Here is a 19,035-nt window from a genome sequence, read left to right on the forward strand (position 1 = left end):
AATCATTTGTTCATGTAAATCAGGAAATCCTTTTCTGCAGTGTCCCCAGCAGTGATAACTAGATGGGTGAGATTGGTAACACAGGAAGCTGCTATAGATGTCTACATATTCAGGGCTCACTCAGTCAGAGGTGCCATGGCTTCCCAAGTGTCCTCTTTTGAATCACGTCTGCAAAATGATGTGAACGTGCCTGATTCAACTTTCAAGAGGTTCTACTGTGAGCAATAAAGCCTTTCTGGCGACAGGTAAGATTTAGACTAGCATAATCCTTCCTGCTGGTCCTGACATAAACCGTAACAATTCCTACCTATAATGAAGGAACGTTTTCAATTCTATTGAGGATATGGATATAAAGACTATCCCATCTTGCCAAATTCTGGAGAAATTTAGAATGTAATGCCCAACCAGAAAGATGTTAAGCATGAGTAAGATATATGAACTAGAACTTGACTTAGTAATAAAGACGATGTAAGGAAGGAAGTTATATATGTTGATTAATCTTATGGGTGATGACTTCCACAAATAGGAGCATAACGTTCTAAAGTTCTGTAATTATATGGTTGCTTGGGATCTGAACAGAAACGAGAACGAGAAGAGAAATTACTGCAGGAAAGGCAGACACTGTCAAAGGAGAGCATTTGCGATTTTGTCATGGACTTTGAACTACATGTTATTACATGATTGATTGTTTGAAAGTACAGTATTTTCCATAGAGTGCATGGGAAACGTATCTTGAGATGTAATGTTTATGGCTGGTGTTGGAATACATGTGAAAAAAAGCATAATCCGCGCTACTGTGTTCTTCATAGATTTTAAAACTTTTCTTCACACTAGCTAAGAGCTTTTAAATTGTACCCCATATTCAGAGGTGAAATATCTTTGAGGACGCCAAATGTTTGAGTAACACAAACGTGCAACTTTTTATGAGTGTTTCTGTCATTCTGCCAAGAGTAGCTGCTCTTACATAGCACTGCCTTTGATTACGTTGTGCGTTGCCACCAGATGGGTGTTGGGCAATCCATTGCACGGCTCACTGCTGAACTTCAAAGGTAAATATCTCTGCTTGTAAACTGAGAAACACCCTAGTACTTCGAAATGTCAAAATTATTACTCACTATGCACAGGGCATTTGGAAGCAGATACTGACAGGGAGCATGCGATGAGGACAGACACCCTAACAATATCAAATATAGTCTTTTGCACATACATAACAGTTGCTGTTTTGCATGCCAAATGAATATCATTATAGATTCACTTGGGGAAAGGGGTCTGTGGCAGCTGCAGATAGGGGTGCCTCACTCTATGACTGGGAGACGTAAACAAATTAGTGGCTGCCAAACTGCTAGCCTTGCCTCAATCATAAATTATGCATGAGGACAGATGCGATTGTGCAGGTCGATTTGTGCATCTGTATGACGGTTTGGGCATCTGTATCACAATTTGTACAGGCGTATACTACTTCTGCACCATTCCACATGCACAATCTGTAATTGAGCAGGTTGACGAAAACAATAATAGACGTATAAAAAACTAAGATTAGACAACGCATTAGCAGTGTGCAATAAAAAATTAATCTGATGGCCAAGTCAGACAGGCAAATTAGCAGATGATGTCCCGAACTTTGTTGACACCAAGTCGTACACTGTGGTTGCAAAAGAGGAATTCTGCAAAACGTTCCTCAGTTTAAAATTGCTCTTGTTTTGAAATAAAATACTGAAAGGTCCTCCTGAGTATTAATAGCAGAAAAATTGTATGACGGGTAAATACAAACACACCGACCTGTTGGAAGAATTGCCCTCTCCATGGTGGGGCTTCCGCTTGGATGACCTGGATGGTGAACTACCACAACGATCTAAAAGTCTTTGAGTCTGAAAGGCAGGATGGTTCAAACTTTGTTCTGTCAGGAACCGATCAGACGGATTCAGCTTCAGTAAATTCTAGAAGACAAGAGTACACTGGCCTGTAATATTTGAACTATTTTGAAAAAAAAACATGTTTCTATATAAACTGCAACGTTTCTAAAAAGCTTACTTTCTTTCTGCAGGGCGACTTTATTGGACTGCCAAAAGACCAGATGTATGGGAAGCCGTTTATGTCAAAATTACAGCTCCCCTTATAGGACACCTTCTGAAATGCACAGCGTGCTACAAAATGAATATGACACACACCAGAATGCATGTAAACTGTGTCAAAATAAACATGATACCTGCCAAAGTGAATCTGACTGAAACCAAAACAAATCTGAAACCTGTAAATATGCTACTTAGTGATAACACACTGAGCATTTAAAAGAGATATACTGAAATATATGCCAATCATAATTAAATAAAGATGGTCCTCACTGTAAACGATATAGCAATCACTGAAACAAATACAATATTCATCAAAAACAATGGGACAGTGCTTGAAATGACTGACATATGCCAAGAGTTATGTAACATACATTGAAATTAATATGACAGATTAAAATGAATATAAGATACTGAAATGAACATATTATATTCCTAAAAGAATATAATGCAAATTGAAAATAATATAACATATTGAAATGACACTGCACGTTGCAATGAATATGAATTGCATTGAAATCAATATTACACAGATTGCAATGAATATGAGATATACAGAATTGAATAGATCATTTAAAATGAATATGGTTTTGTTGAGATTAATATGTCCCATTGAATTGAAATGCCTTCAAATGAGCATGACCAAAGCTTAAATTCTCATGACATTTGTCAAAATGAATATGGTACATATTAAATGACTAAGATCTACGTTAAAATGGATAACTTGCATCTTAAAAATAATATAACAGGTGTTAATATGAATATGACATCCATTGAAATATATTATTGACTGAAATTAATATAGCACATATTAAAACGATTATGACATGAATTTAAATGAATATGAGCTTCATTGAAATTAATTTGACAAGTTTTAAAATGAATATGAGTAACTTTAGAACAAACATGACATTTATCAAAATGAATTTTGCTTGCTTTGAAAGTAATATGATACATACTGTCATGACTGTGATACATTTTGCAATGGATATGACTCATGTTAAAAGTAGGTGTTAATATGAATGAGACATCCATTGAAAGGAATATGACACATGCTAAGATGCTTATGACGTGCATTGAAATGAATATAAGCACCACTGAAATTAATTCAACATGCCTTAAAATGAATATGATCAATGGTGATATTAAAATGAAGCTTGTAAAAATGGATATGTTACACTTTGAAATTAATATGATACACATCAAAATGAATATTGCATATATTGAAATTAACATGACCTATGTTGAAATGGATATGGCCAGGGGGCATGGTCTGGCCACGAACGATGATGGTCACCTGCTGAAGGAGCTCCGCGTGCCGCTAGGCAGCGGGAGCGACGGCAGAACCCAAGGAGCTATGGGGGCACCCTAATCACCCCTCCCACATCCCCTGAGACAGCAACGGTGCTCTGACCACCAGTTACGGCCTGCTGCGGCACTGCAGCACCCGCTGCAAGCTCAACAACTGGCACCCTGAACTCGGGCCAACTGCGGTGAAGGAAGCCGCAAGCTAAATTCCTGATACGACTGAGAGGAACGTGCTTTGCGCCCGAAGAACACAACCATGACTGAGCCTTCTACCACACCCACCACTGCCCCTTAAAAGAGGCCACAGGGAGCCCTGAGCACCCCACCTTCGCAACAATCACCAGAGGGGTCACTGGAGCCCACCATGTCTCACCTGCCCGCGGTACGAGACACCGGGCCACATGGGAGAAGGCCCCCGTTCACAGCCAGCACAGTCTACGTCATGAGGAGAATAATGGATGAGACACCCCACGCCTGCAAATTGAGCACAGGGCTCCCTCCCCACCACGCCCAGGGATCCTGCTGATTGATCAGCCCGCAGCCTGCCTGAGCCCACTCACACACTGCGCCAATGCACCAGATACTCAACTGGCACAATCCTTATTGCCACTCCTCAGCCCTGGGTCTGAGAGTGGAAATTGTTAACCAACAGCACTCCTCTACCCCACCCATAGTAAACAGGACGCGAAAAGGGAGGTGGAGCCCATGCTCCCCTACTCCTCTCTGGAAGACGAACCGACACACTGAGGATCCTAAGGCGAGCTCTTCTGAACCACAAGAGGGCCCACCTCCCACTCAGAGGTGGCAACTGCATGGCCCCCATTACACATGACCTCCACGGGTCAGTTGCCCTCCAACCTATTCCCACGCCACAGGGCCCAGAAGTAAAATATAGACCTGGCAGCACCCCTCCCGGCCTCCTTCCCTGCTTGCTCCCTTCTTGCCGGTAACACCCTCCGGTGCGAAAGATCCACCTTACAGACACACCTACAGGAAAATCTGCCCGTCAACTACTTTTTTCCGAGGCCCTCTCACAACAACAGTCCATGCCTTTCCAACAGGCACCACCTGCCTGAAGCCCACCAGACGCCCCTGCAGTGCCAAGGCTGGAAATCATGAAGGAGAGCATTCTACAGGAAATCACAACAGTCGGCTGACAGTTGGAGGGCATGGACACCAAGATCTTAGGCCTTGCTGAAGAATCCCGTTCCATCTGCACTGACATTGCTGGATTCCAGGACAGGGTGGCAAGGATGGAGCACTACCTCATGATCATGGAGGACAGGCTCAATGCCGCACCGGACAGGGATCAAGAACTTCTGTACCTCCGGAACAAGCTGACAGACCTCGAGGATCAAAGCCACAGAGACATTGTCCGCTTCTTCAGATTTCCAGAACAGACGGAGGGCATAGATATCAGGAACTTCCTCAGGGATACCTTTCCCGCCCTTACCCACCTCACTCTCCCCCCTCCCAGAATTCCAGCAGGCACACTGGATGGGTCCCACACGCAAAGACTAATCCAGGAGAGCACGCCCCTGTAATAGCCTACTTCCTATGACACAAACAGGTGTGACAACTACTGACTGCTGCCCACAGTCCATACGACTATGAGGGCCACAAAATATCTATCACTTCCAACTTCTCCAGTGAGAGCAATGACAAAAGGAAGGCATTCCTGGCCCTTTGTCTGCAGCTACGAAAACTAGACATTAAATTCAGCCTGTTTAAACCTGTTCGTATGTGAATAACAAAGGATGTCCGGTCCAGAGACTTTTATGACCCAGTAGCATTAGGACACTTCATGGACAATCTCCTTGGATGCATCCTCTCTTCCCTCTGCACTCAACAGTCCCTGGGGTGCTGGCAGGAACCAGAAATGAGGCAGAGTCCTGGAGCTACCCTCCAGGTCACAGGATGACAGATACACAGCTTAACGGGCAGAAGCTGCCCTCTCTTAGGACTAGGGCCAGGACAAATCCAGGTCCCCGCTGAAACCCTCCCCCACAGGAGACTGAAGCTTGCCTCTCACCAGGATGTGCTGCCCTTGCAACTGCCACTGCAATTAGGACCTCTGAACACCCGTCTGATAGCATGATAAGTAGACCCACTGCACCTACAAGAATGCTGTCCGTACTGTTCATATGGTTAGCCCCCCTTGTGCCCCCCCTTGTGCCCCCCCTTTAGGGGAGTCCACAGCAATCACTACCAATCCTGCCCCTGTACCTTGGCATACAGTTGGACCATGTCTCCATAAGCCCTAACGCATGCATAGAACTAGAGCCTAGTCTCCTATACAGCGTTATCCTATAACAGACTGTAGTTCATGCTGCCTTGTTTATGCGGCCCTGTACCACAAAATGTTTGTACTGTTGTGGGGCCTGTTTACCCCCAAAATGACCAGGCATCCTCAGGTACATTAATGCATGCACAAGGACTACCCCTAAGCCCCTGTACTGTGTTGTGTCATTATAAGTTGCAGCTTCTGCCAATCCATTTGAGACTGACCGTTCATGATACTGCATTGCAGGCTCTTTGGCACAATACCCTAGCATTGCTGTGGGGCCTGTTGCCACCAAATGATTAAACAGCCCTAGGTACATTGATGCATGTTCAGGAGCTAGCTCCTAGTACTCTATACAACACTAGTCCCCTGCAGTTTGCAGTGTTTGCTGGTCAGTTTAAGTCTGATTGTTTATGTCATGCACCTCACGCCCCATCTCCATAGCTCCTAGTCATACCGCTATACTCGGCCCTATGCCATGGTGTCTTCGTGTAGCTATGGGGCCTGTTGCCCCCAGATGATTAGGCATCTCTAGAAACCTCAGTGCACACAAGGGAGGTAGCCCCTTAGCCCCCCCTTTGTCCCCTAGATAGTGTTATTCCATTACATCTTATAATCCCTGCTGTTCTGTTTCCACTGATTGCTAATGCTTGGCACTGCAGGTCCTGTTTATATATCTAGTGATCATGCTGCCGTACTCAGCCCTACGTATCAATGCCATTGTACTTTTATGGGGCCAGTTGGCCCAATGATTAGGCATCCTATGCTTGCATGATATCCAGTGCTGAACGTAATGATTCTCTGTTGCTGCATTGCCTTCCATCCACCTTAGCATAACCTGACCTAGTCAGCCCCAGCCACCGTCCAGTCTTCCCTACTCCGTCACCCCCACCCCCCCTTTCTCCTTCCCCCACCATGAGGAGAACCAGTACCAATCACCCCGTGCCCCATCACTGTCTCCAGCAGCCCACTACCTCGCACCACCTGAATGCCACGTTACATCCCGACACACAGCTGGATTACTAAGTGGCCCTTGCCCGTGTCATAGTGCACCTGTGTATTCTCAATCCAAGCACCTTGGGACACCCAATAGTTCTCTGAGCCCCTCCCCTCGGACCGGGACGCTGGCTACCCCCCCCTCTTCTTTTCCTTCTCCTCCTCCCTCTGCAGCTCCATTGCTGACCTGGTTCTACACTGCCCTCGTCCCTCTGCCCATCTCCCCCTCTTGGGGCCTCCAGCTTGTGAGCCGCACAAGTTTAGAGCTGCGGTTCATAGTTCCCAGCCTTTGCTAAGGTTTCCCCCTTGACTCAGGGCTGTCTCACTGTTCTCCTCTTTCTCTCCCTCCCTTCTTCTTTTTCTCTTACTTCACTTCCTCATTCCCACCTTCCTTACTTAAACCCACTTCACCCACAGTAGCGGACACCACCATCCCCACTGTGACCGAGGGATTCCTATGTACTGTATTGCCTTCTCACCCCTGCTTACCCTCTCTGCTCTTGCTATTGTTTCCTACTCCATGAATCCCCCCCTCCCAAGAACCACCCCACTCACTGCTCAGATGTCCCACTCAGGACTCACAACAACCTCTGCACTGAAAGCCATCTCCTGGAATGTTAATGGCTTCACGCATTACATCCCGGCCTTTTCTAAGGTTTCCCACTTGACTCAGGGCCATCTCACTGTTCTCCACTTTCTCTCCCCTCTCCCTCCCTTCTTCTTTTCTCTTACTTCACTTCCTCATTCCCACCTTCCTTACTTTTGCATACGTCACCCACGGTAGCAGACACCACCATCTCCATTGTGACCGAGGGTTTCCTACTGTATCGAATCGCCTTCTCCCCCTGTTTACCCCCTCTGCCGTTGCCCACGACTCACCCCCTCCCAAGAACCACCCCACCCACCCACTCCCCAGACGTGCAACTCAGGACCCAAGACAACCTTCGAATTGCAAGCCATCTCCTGGAATGTTAACGGGCTCACGCATTACATCAAAGAGAAGAAAGTACTGTCCTATTTGCAATCCCAGCACATAGATGTCTCCCTACTGCAGGAAACCCATCTCTCCCACCTCGAATCTGAAAAACTGTGTTATGACTGGGTGGGACGAGCAATAACACAGCAGCTGCCCCGGGACCTCACCATCGGACTATGGCCCGTCCCGAAAATGTGGTGTCACAATCCTTCTATGAAGGTCATTATTCTTTACCATCCTCAAGACCTGGTCCGATCAAGATGGCCGCTACATCCTTGTCAAAGTTAAACTCAATGACCATATCATGCGCATCGGCTCCATATACGCCTCCACGGGCACCAAGCGTGCTTTCTTCCTTCAAATCAAACAGGTGGGGGGGGGGGGGGGGGGGGGGTGTATGTGTGTATGTGTATGTGTGCGAATGGGGGTGTCTGGGTGTGTGAATGGATACAACGTCTGGGTGTGTGCATGAATGTGGAGGGGGGAGTGTGTGTGCATGAATGTGGAGAGGGGGGAGTGCGTGAATGAATGCGGTGGGGTGTGCATGATTGCAGAGAGGGGTGTATGTGTGAGTGGAGGTGTGTGTATGGTTGTGTGCGGTTGGGGGGGAGGGTGCATGCATGTGCCCTGAAGTGGGAGGCAGGTGCTTGCATGTTCTTTGAAGTCGGGGGGGAGGGTGCGGGCACAGCCGTTGAAAAGAGGGGGAGGGTGTTTGCATGTGCGTGGATGTGGGGGGAGGTTGTTTGCATTTGCATGGAAGTGGGGGGGTGCATGTGTGTGGACATGGGGGGAGGGTGCCGGCGTCAGGAATGGAGATACCTGTTGCCGGGTGCGTTACCGCCAGGGATTTTGTGGCAGTGCAAAAACCAGAAAACCTGGCGGTCTGCCAGGTTATGATACTGCTGGCAGTCTCACGGCTGCCGCCGGGCCAGAGGTACTCACCTCCGGCCCGGTGGTCCGACCACACTGCCAGTACTGGCGCAGATGTGGCTGTGTCTGGGTCGGTTCACCGCTGCAATCGTTATATGACGGTCTTCACTGCTAGCCTGGTGGCGGACCGACCGCCATGGCAGTCAGGTGACCACCAAAAGCATAATGACCACCAGGGTCTGTGAATTCGCAGATTTATACTGGACTCTTTGGACCCCGGAGACGGTAGAAGATCCCGCCCAGTTCACTGCTTTTCTGAATGCATACCCATAGCCAGACTCAATAAAGACGGCGAAATTAGTAAAGAGGAGATAGCCCAGGCGGTCTCCAGACTTCCCCATATTGAAGCATCAGGACATTATTCCCTGCAGAATTCTATAAGTGGACAGGCAAAGGTGTGGTTGACTCCCTGTACAAGGCCTTTCAGTAAACAGTATGCAATGGCTCCCTAGGCTTTACTTCCAACAAGGCGACAATAGCAGTCCTCCCTAAACAGGGCAAAGACCGTCTGCTCTGTGGGAGCTATAGACCCATCTCTCTGCTGAACAGAGATATCAAGATCCTGGTGGGGGTCCTAACGGCCCACCTGTGGAAAGTGATCCCAACCTTCATACACCATAAGCAGGTGGAAATTGTACCCGGTCAATTATCCAGGAATAATCTCTGTACCCTTGAGCGTACCTTGTGGTCGGCCAGAGATCTGCAAGAAGGCATTTGACAGAGTTGAATGGTGGTACCTCTTTGTGATCCTGCAACACTTCGGCCTGGGCGATGACTTCATAGCCAAAGTCTGCTGGCTTTATGACTCAACCACATCGCAGGTGAACTGTGAAGGCTTCCTGTCAGAGCCATTCTCCATTAGACGTGAGACTCGACTGGCAGCCTCTATCTGAATGCCCCACTCATACTGGGAGTCCCCATTTCGGGAGGCAAGTCCACAATCTATCTTTACGCAGATGATGTCCTACTTACCTTCACGGACTTCCCACGCTCACTCCCAACCCTAAGAGACATCCTCAGCAATTTTGCAGCATTGTCGGGTCATAAGTTAAATTGGGACAAGAGCAGGGCATTACCACTTTCCCGTGTGACCATATGCAGACCTTCCCATCCGATGGATGCTGTCTTGCCTCTAATACCTGGGGATTCATGTTAACAGAGACCTGGACCACACGCTTGCAGACAATCTGGACCCCTTGCTCATAAGTAAGAAGCAGGATTTTGAAAAATGGTCACAGTTGGGCCTCTCCCTATAGGGGAGAGTGCAGCTAGTATGCATGGTGACACTACCACGGTACACATATGTCCTTGGCATGCTACCTCTGTTGGCCGCCCTCTTTGTGCTCCACTCTGTCAATAGGAGTATCTGCTCCTTTGTCTGGGGATTCCTCCACCCCCATCTAGCTAGAAAACTATACACTATCCCTACACTTCTCCTAATTCACCTACATGCTCCCCGGGTGCGAGACCCTCTGCTATAGGTTCAAGCAGAACAAAAACTATTCCAATGCCCTCATGGACTGTGCCAACTTTATGAAGATGAGGGCTCCATGCTATGTCTGCCAACCCAATGGTGCAGGTCATGATGAAATCATGGAGACAAGCTAATCGCATGTTTGGAGGGGACCTCCACCTCCATGAGCACACACTGCAATGGGGCAATACCAGACTGCAGATCGGTGGTGAGATGCCGGATTGGGAAAGCTGATGGGTAGTGGATATCACTTATCTGGGCCAGATCATGGTCGACGGTACCCTTAAACCCTCCGCAACGCTCCGAGACAAGTTTGACCTCCCCTCACAGCAGGCCTGAAGGCATCTACAGCTTCAACAATGCCTTGCTCACAGTATGGGAATGCACCCATGGACCCTGCAACCCTCTTCTGTGGTTTCCTATCTTGGGTTGGGGGGCCACTTCCGCTGTGTGATGTCCAGCCTTAAAAACCTCCTGGCCTGTCAACTCTTTCCTCTGACACTGTTAAACAACCTTCACACCTCTTGGTAAATGAAACTTCAGATTGAATACGAAATGGAGGACTGGGCAGATCTTCTAGAGGCCCACGACCACAGAGCGAGGGAGGCCGATGAAATAAGTATTTTTTTAAATAACATGTTTTATGTGCACGTAGAGGTAAAAGGAGGTAAGGATGATTTTAGGGTTTAAAGGTGGGTAGAGGTAAAGTGAGGTAGGGATAATTTTTGAGTTTAGAGGTGGGTACAGGTAAAGGGAGGTAATGAATGAAAAAAGGGGGTTCTTCCTTAAAAAATAAAAAAGACATAATACATATCTATCCATATACAGTATATGTGTGTGCACACATATCTGTGTATACATCTTTATCGTTTCAGGATTACAGCGCAGTTCCTTTCTGTAGAGCACCCTACAACGCCACAGACAATCTGAATCTGCTCACATCAAATGTCCATTTTTCTACCAAACTTTTTAAGCATAGGATTTCTACAGTTCCATCCATGCCAAGGCAGAAAGTGGCAGTCTTTTGCCAGTTTTACAGCAAAGTCCTTAAGCATTGGATTAGATAGTGCCATCCATGCCAAGTTAAAAAGATCTTCTAACACTCTAGGCACTGTATCACAGCTTTGAATTGGAAAAATATAATCCAGGCCAACCTGGAGCGAATAAAAGCAACCCCTAACACAAGTTGCGCTCTTATTAGAGCTCTCCAGAGAGGTAAATGTTTGTCCAGACACAAGAGAGCACCTAGTATGTCACACACATTTACACACACACACACACGTATATGCATACATATATAAATATATACATATATGAGTGTGTGCACACACACTTCTGTATATATCTTTATTTATATGCTTACATACACACACATACATACATGCCACAAGACTGTGTGGTTGAGGTCCATTATGTAATGCCACGCACTCTGTTACAAAGGTTAGTGCATTGTATTATTTGCGTGATAGAGGCATGTGTTGTATTTGCATGCACTGTAATGTCCAACAATGATAAAACAATGTTTTTTTAAAGAGTACAACACTCAATTCATCACAGGAAATATAGGCACAGTGTGGGGATGAAATGTTAGAGAAGATTAGTGAAAGATGAGTCAGGGAAGATCGAATGGACTATTGAGGGATGAGGGACTGGAGGTGAGAAACTGAAGACGGGTTACGAGGAATGAGAGTGGCAGATCAGAAGTGAGGAGTTATAGATAAGGTTTAAGGGATGAGGGCTGAAGAATGAAAGGTGAGGACTGAGTGATGATGAGTGAGCAATGAGGATATCTTAAAAGGGATTAGATCCTGCATGTTTGAACGATGAAGAATGGAGACTGATGGATGAGAAGTGAGAGATGAGAAATAAGGAATGAAAGATGAAGTGTGAGGGCAGAGGACTGAAGGTTGATTAGTGGGGCTATATTAAGGGATGGAGACAGGAGCAGTGAGGGGTGATGACTGAGAAATATAAGGTGAAGATTGAGATCTGTGTTATGGGGAGGGAGGGAGGGGTGAGGATATCCTAATATGGTCAGGGTGGTAGACATTTTAGGAAACATCATTTGTCCAGGGCCCTTGTCACTGCTGAAGTGAGGGGAGTGATAAAAGAGGGATGTTGAGTAAGAAATCAGAGGTGAAGAGTGTGGAATGAGGGAAGAAGTGTGACAAAAGTGAGTGAGAGAGTGAGGGATTTGGCGAGAGGAACAAGGGATGAGGGTTGAGTGGGGAGGAGTGAGGGAGGAGAGGAAGGCGAGTGAGGGATGTGAGAAAGGATGAGAAGTGAGGGTTGAGGAGTGAGGCAGGAGGAAGGAGCAGTTAAACGTGAGGGATTAGAGGTGACAAATGGTAAATGAAGGACGAAGAGTTAGATATCAGGGCTAAGTACTAAGGAGTGAGGGATGATAATAAAGAATGATGGTTGATTAAAAAAGGATGAGAAGCGAAAAAAGAGGAGTAAGGTCAAGAGGGTACAAGTGCGAGTGAGGAATGAGAACTGAGGCATGAGATGTAATGGGCCAACATGTCCTAAAATAGACAGTGTGATATACAATTTAAGCTATTATCATTGTACATTTCACTTATTTAGCAGAGGAAAGGTATGAGCAGTGAGGGATGAGGAAAGTAGAATAGGGAGAGGTGTGGAATGAAGTGTGACAAGTAAGTGATGTAGAGTGAGTAAGAGATAAAAGGATGGAATAAGAAGTGAGGATTGTGGAGGGACAAATGAGGGTTGAAACAAAAAGTAGACTGAGTGATGCAGAGTGAGGGATCTGAAGTGATAATTAGAAATCAGACGTTAGTGATGACTTATGTATGGGGAACAGAGTATGGCTGAAGGGTGGTGGGGGATGAGGAGTTAGCATAGAGGAGGAAGTATGGCATTTAGGGCCTCCTTTATATTTTGTCAGTCGGCCCATCCTCTGCCCAGGCGACAGAGTGAATTACCATATTGACCACCAATTTTTGAATTTGTCGACAGACATTTCAATCATTGACAGGTACCACTGTTCCCCATGCATCAAAAATGTAAACCAGGCCCTAAGCACGATTGAAGAGAAGTAAAGAATGAGAAGTGAAGAAGAAAGGAAGGGCTGAGAGATGAAAGGAAAGTCAGGTATGAGGTAGGATGAGAAATAGATAAAGACTGATGATTAAGGGTTTAGGAGGGAGAGGGTATACATGAAGAGCTAAGGATTTGGAGAGGAGTGCGATGTTTGTGGAACGGGGATTCCATACCCAAAAGTAAAGACCTGGTTTTAGGATATGCTATACTGAAATGACCAACTAGAAATCTACTATTCCACCATTCCCCAGGCTCTGTGGCCCAAGAACATATGGGGACCATTGCTAGAATATTTATTAACTCATGATATTAACAGCATCAAAACCAGTTAAAACTCGGGCTAAACATGTGTACATACTTGTCTTAACATGCCATAATCCTTTCAATGAATGTTACATTCATTTCAATGGATGTCATATTCACCTTAACACTTGACTTAATAATTTTAACTAAAGTCATATCCATTTCAATATAAATACATATAAGCAAAAGGTGGCTGTGTAAAGGAAAGAGCGCACTTTCCAAATATAAGCTACTGTTTATTTACCAAGTCCATGATGACGTAAAACGATAGGGGGGGTGCTCGAAGTGGTATGCACCCAGCCACAGAGTGCGTGAACTATCACCCCAAAAAGGGTTACAGTTATGATATGCAAAGAAGGAAAACCACGGCACATCCCAAAAAGTGATAATGTTCCAGTTTATTCCTCGTAATGTCTTTAGATGAAACAATGGCCTGTGGCCCAAGCTGACATCTTGGAGCCAGAATCAACAGATGACAACAGAAATCCTTTTCAAATTAACAGCAGCCCAAATAGACAACAGCCGACACGTGTTTCGTCTGGGTAGACTTTATCAAGGCTGTGGATATATGCAAAGAAATAGAGTATCAAATACTGGAAAACATTTTAAATAAGAAAAATGTGTTTGTTACCAAAGGAAAAACATTTATTTAATTAAAGAGAAGGGAAGCCCGATTGTTAGCCACGAACGTGTGACCCAAATGCAGAGATTACGTTGCAACTCTCCATATTCATTTGGAATGTGTATCACCAAAAAGAGTGTCAGAAAAATGAAGGTGATCTGAAGTAAATGTGTCAGAGAGAAAGTGAAAAAGGAAAGACAGAACCAGGGAATAAAAATTCTTTAGGGGGAAACAATCAAGAAAAGCAAAGAAGAAACGAAGACAACACACGCACCCACAGTACTAGGGTGATACCAAAAAGTGAAGAAAGAACCATGTGTCAGAGTAGACGTGTGTCCTAGATGTTGAAACACCGAAAGAAAGACATGCACCGTTAGAGGCATCGGTGTTGTGGACAAGGAGAAGAGAAATATAGTGGATTGACTGATCCAATACTCGAAAGACATACCTATAGTGAAGATATTTAGCTCAATGTTCCAAAGTGCCAGAGACAAATTGATGTCTTATGATTTGAGAAGGCGGTCAAGTAAGGAAGAGCATGAGGACCATGGTAAGCCTGTATAGTGAAAAAGAAGGGGAAATCCTGGTAAGGGCGGTCCGTGACTACCATGTAAGCCCTCTAATACTAGTTATTTAACATAACATGGACTGGTTAGAGAATCGTTATTTAGAGTGGTGATCATAACCAGTAGGGTTAATACACAGATTGCCGGAGTAAAGAGTATAGTTGATGCAGTGATTATTCATATGAAACCGAAATGCGGTAAAACGAGATAAGTAGAATGCCCATAATTAAAGAACGTGGCGTTTGTGTACGACCTACTGTGTCGTAGACTGTATAAAATGTTTAAGGCAATTGCAGGCGATGTATAACATCCGTAAAAATCCCATAAAGATGCCGGGCTAAATCGTTAGTAAGAGTAAATGCTTAAGGCAATTGCAGGCGATGTAGAACATCCGCAGAGCCCCCATAAAAATGCCGGACTAGCGCACCGCACTACCAGTCTGTATGTGCCCATACCTCAAATATCTCCAAGCGTTTCCCTCTGCGTTGTGTTGACGGCGCTGCGAATAATGATTACGCGCCGATGGTGGACTCCCTCTACTTGAAGCCGAATTGGGAGTGGAAATGAAAAAGGGACTGCCAAACTAAAGCTGTATCCAATTGAGATGGAAAGCGGGCACCATGTTGGAATGTCGATGAAAGAGGTAGAACAAAAGAAGAGAGAAATATATGTGACACCCGCTACATGGAGAAAGAGGAATATGGAGAGTTACTTTGGAGTTATAATGTCGTGTGAGATCTAATATTTGTATACTGAAAAAGCACAGAGACCAGAACTACCGAAAATGTAACAATAAGGTTATCTATAGGTAAAGGTATTTGTAAACTAACAGACGCTAGTACACAATGACATTTGACAAGTGGTGTGGAATAATGAAAATACATCCATGTAAAATACAAGGATTACGCAGGAAGACAAAGTGTTTACAGTACAGCAGAGGCCAATGAAAAATATAAAACATTGCCACAAAACATTACATACTGAGTCATGAAATCGAGAGGGATAGGAGGAACAATCCGATGTCAATGCATATAACATATATTTTGAAATATCATGAGTGCTGTACATGGAAAGGTGGTGCAGGTTGTGAGGGCAGATTTGGAGATGCCGAAAATGCTATAGAAAGACATGTAAGTCCTTGTCCGAGTTTAAGCCCATCTCCACTGCTCGTAATTTTATAATCCACCTACTCTCTAATTGCCTTAGCTGAAGAGTTTTGTTGCCGCCCCTAGGGCAGCCGCCCAGGGTGGCAATTCCAAAGGTGTGCAAATTGAGCCTCTCTTGTAATGGGTGTTTCTTGTTGAAATGAGCTGCAAGAGGGTAATCGGTGTTGTTGTTCCTGATTGCCCTGATGTGCTCCTGTAATCTTTCCGTGAATGGTCTAATGGTACTTCCAATGTATATCTTCTTACATGTGCAGATGATACAATATACGATATATTTAGTGTTACAGTTCATGAATTGTTTAATAGTGTGTGTAACATCCGTGTTATGCATGAACTTTTTGGTTTTGTCCTGTACATAATCACAGATATTGCAGTGTTCACATTTATAAAAACCCAGGGGTGGTGGGGGAAGCCAATTGCCTTTGGTGATAGTGGGCAGGAAGCTATGGCAAAGTTGGTCCCTCAAGGTACGTCCTCTGCGGTAAGTCATGTCCGGTTGTGTCCGGAGACTCTTCTCCAGTGTCGCATCGGATGTTAGGATCTTCCAATGTTTTCTTAAGATTTTGAAAATGTCGGCACTTGCGCAGCTGTAGGTAGTTATAAAAGATGGTGGCTTTCTTGTGCCGACCTGTCTATGTGATTTTTTGGAAAGTAATGTGGTTCTGTTGACTTTCAAGATTCGATCATGTGTGTCACTAAGCAGTTTGTTGGGATATCCGCGTTTGGCAAAACGATGTTCCAAGATTTTCAGTTGTGTCCTAAATTCCTGGTCATCCTGGCAGTTCCGTCTGACTCTGGTGGCCTGCCCATACGGAATAGCTCTGATTTGTGAGTGTGGATGTGAACTACTGGCATGAAGAAGCGAGTTAGTTGCCGTGGGTTTCCTATATAGTTTAGAGAAAATACAAGTATCTTTGATGTACAGTGTTAGATCAAGGAAGTCCACACAGCTAGTGCTGGAATGACTAGTGAACTGTATGTTATAACAGTTGTTGTTTAAGTACTGGATGAATGTGTCTAATGTATTAGAGTCACCTGCCCAGAAAAGAAGAACATCATCAATATAGCGGCCCCAGTAGATGATGTGTTGCGTAAGTTCTGGCGGGCCGCTGCTCCATAGATGATGGTGTTCGTAGTGACCCATGTAGAGGTTTGCAAAAGATGGTGAAAATTTAGCTCCCATGGCTACACCCTGTTTCTGTCTGTACCAGGTCCCCTCATGTAGGAAGACATTGTTGTCCATGGCAAGCTCAATTAGATCCATGACCATATAGGAGTGTTGTAAATAACTTGCATCCCTCTTGTCCAAAAAATATTGTATGGCCAACATACCCTTGTCTTTGGGTATACAAGTGTATAGAGAGGTGACATCTAATGTTGCAAGGGTGTGGCCACTGGTCCATTCAAAGTCAGCGATGATGCTAAGGAGATGGGAGGTGTCCCTGATGTACGAGGGTAAATTACACACGAAGGGCTGTAAGTAGAAGTCAATGTATTCAGAGAGTTTTTCTGTGGGAGAATTGATACCAGAAATGATAGGTCTCCCAGGAGGGAAAGTAGCCTGTTTGTGTATCTTGGGGAGAGTATAAATACATGGAAAACTGGGTGTAGGATTATATAGATATTTGTATTCTAGGTCCGTAAGAAGACCCTTGTCTCTCCAGGAACAGAGCTTTGTCTCGATAGCCTTAGTGATCCTTGCAATGGGGTTGCCCTGTAGTTTACAATAGGCGTGTGGATCTTCCAGTTGTCTGTCAATCTCTCTGATGTAGTCCGACCGATTCATAATGACGATATTGCCGCCTTTGTCGGCCTCTTTTAGTACTAAGTCCTTGTAGGAAAGTACCATCTTGCCTGGCATGTTACCCCCATTTTTCACTGTATATATGTTGTTTTAGTTGTATGTGTCACTGGGACCCTGGTAACCCAGGGCCCCAGTGCTCATAAGTGTGCCTGAATGTGTTACCTGTGTAGTGACTGTCTCACTGAGGCTCTGCTAATCAGAACCTCAGTGGTTATGCTCTCTCATTTCTTTCTAAATTGTCACTAACAGGCTAGTGACCATTTTTACCAATTTACATTGGCTTACTGGAACACCCTTATAATTCCCTAGTATATGGTACTGAGGTACCCAGGGTATTGGGGTTCCAGGAGATCCCTATGGGCTGCAGCATTTCTTTTGCCACCCATAGGGAGCTCTGACAATTCTTACACAGGCCTGCCACTGCAGCCTGAGTGAAATAACGTCCACGTTATTTCACAGCCATTTTACACTGCACTTAAGTAACTTATAAGTCACCTATATGTCTAACCTTTACCTGGTAAAGGTTAGGTGCAAAGTTACTTAGTGTGAGGGCACCCTGGCACTAGCCAAGGTGCCCCCACATTGTTCAGAGCCAATTCACTGAACTTTGTGAGTGCGGGGACACCATTACACGCGTGCACTACATATAGGTCACTACCTATATGTAGCTTCACCATGGTAACTCCGAATATGGCCATGTAACATGTCTATGATCATGGAATTGCCCCCTCTATGCCATCCTGGCATTGTTGGTACAATTCCATGATCCCAGTGGTCTGTAGCACAGACCCTGGTACTGCCAGACTGCCCTTCCTGGGGTTTCTCTGCAGCTGCTGCTGCTGCCAACCCCTCAGACAGGCAGCTGCCCTCCTGGGGTCCAGCCAGGCCTGGCCCAGGATGGCAGAACAAAGAACTTCCTCTGAGAGAGGGTGTGACACCCTCTCCCTTTGGAAAATGGTGTGAAGGCAGGGGAGGAGTAGCCTCCCCCAGCCTCTGGAAATGCTTTGTTGGGCACAGATGTGCCCAATTCTGCATAAGCCAGTCTACACCGGTTCAGGGACCCCTTAGCCCCTGCTCTGGCGCGAAACTGGACAAAGGAAAGGGGAGTGACCACTCCCCTGACCTGCACCTCCCCTGGGAGGTGTCCAGAGCTCCTCCAGTGTGCTCCAGACCTCTGCCATCTTGGAAACAGAGGTGCTGCTGGCACACTGGACTGCTCTGAGTGGCCAGTGCCACCAGGTGACGTCAGAGACTCCTTGTGATAGGCTCCTTCAGGTGTTAGTAGCCTTTCCTCTCTCCTAGGTAGCCAAACCCTCTTTTCTGGCTATTTAGGGTCTCTGTCTCTGGGGAAACTTTAGATAACGAATGCATGAGCTCAGCCGAGTTCCTCTGCATCTCCCTCTTCACCTTCTGATAAGGAATCGACCGCTGACCGCGCTGGAAGCCTGCAAACCTGCAACATAGTAGCAAA

General features: G+C 45.6%; 1 protein-coding gene across 9 annotated transcripts in view; it reads right to left on the reverse strand.

Annotated features, from left to right (window-relative positions):
* Positions 1-19,035, reverse strand: part of CDKL5 (cyclin dependent kinase like 5) — a 1,213,679-nt gene that overhangs the window by 171,807 nt on the left and 1,022,837 nt on the right. For all 9 annotated transcript variants that reach the window (XM_069204517.1, XM_069204511.1, XM_069204514.1 and 6 more), the window contains exon 12: positions 1,780-1,937. In XM_069204517.1, coding sequence (XP_069060618.1) covers positions 1,780-1,937 — 158 coding nt within the window. The remainder of the gene's footprint in view (positions 1-1,779; positions 1,938-19,035) is intronic.

The sequence above is a fragment of the Pleurodeles waltl genome, chromosome 8 (genome assembly GCF_031143425.1).
Source record: "Pleurodeles waltl isolate 20211129_DDA chromosome 8, aPleWal1.hap1.20221129, whole genome shotgun sequence".
Lineage (NCBI taxonomy): Eukaryota > Metazoa > Chordata > Amphibia > Caudata > Salamandridae > Pleurodeles > Pleurodeles waltl.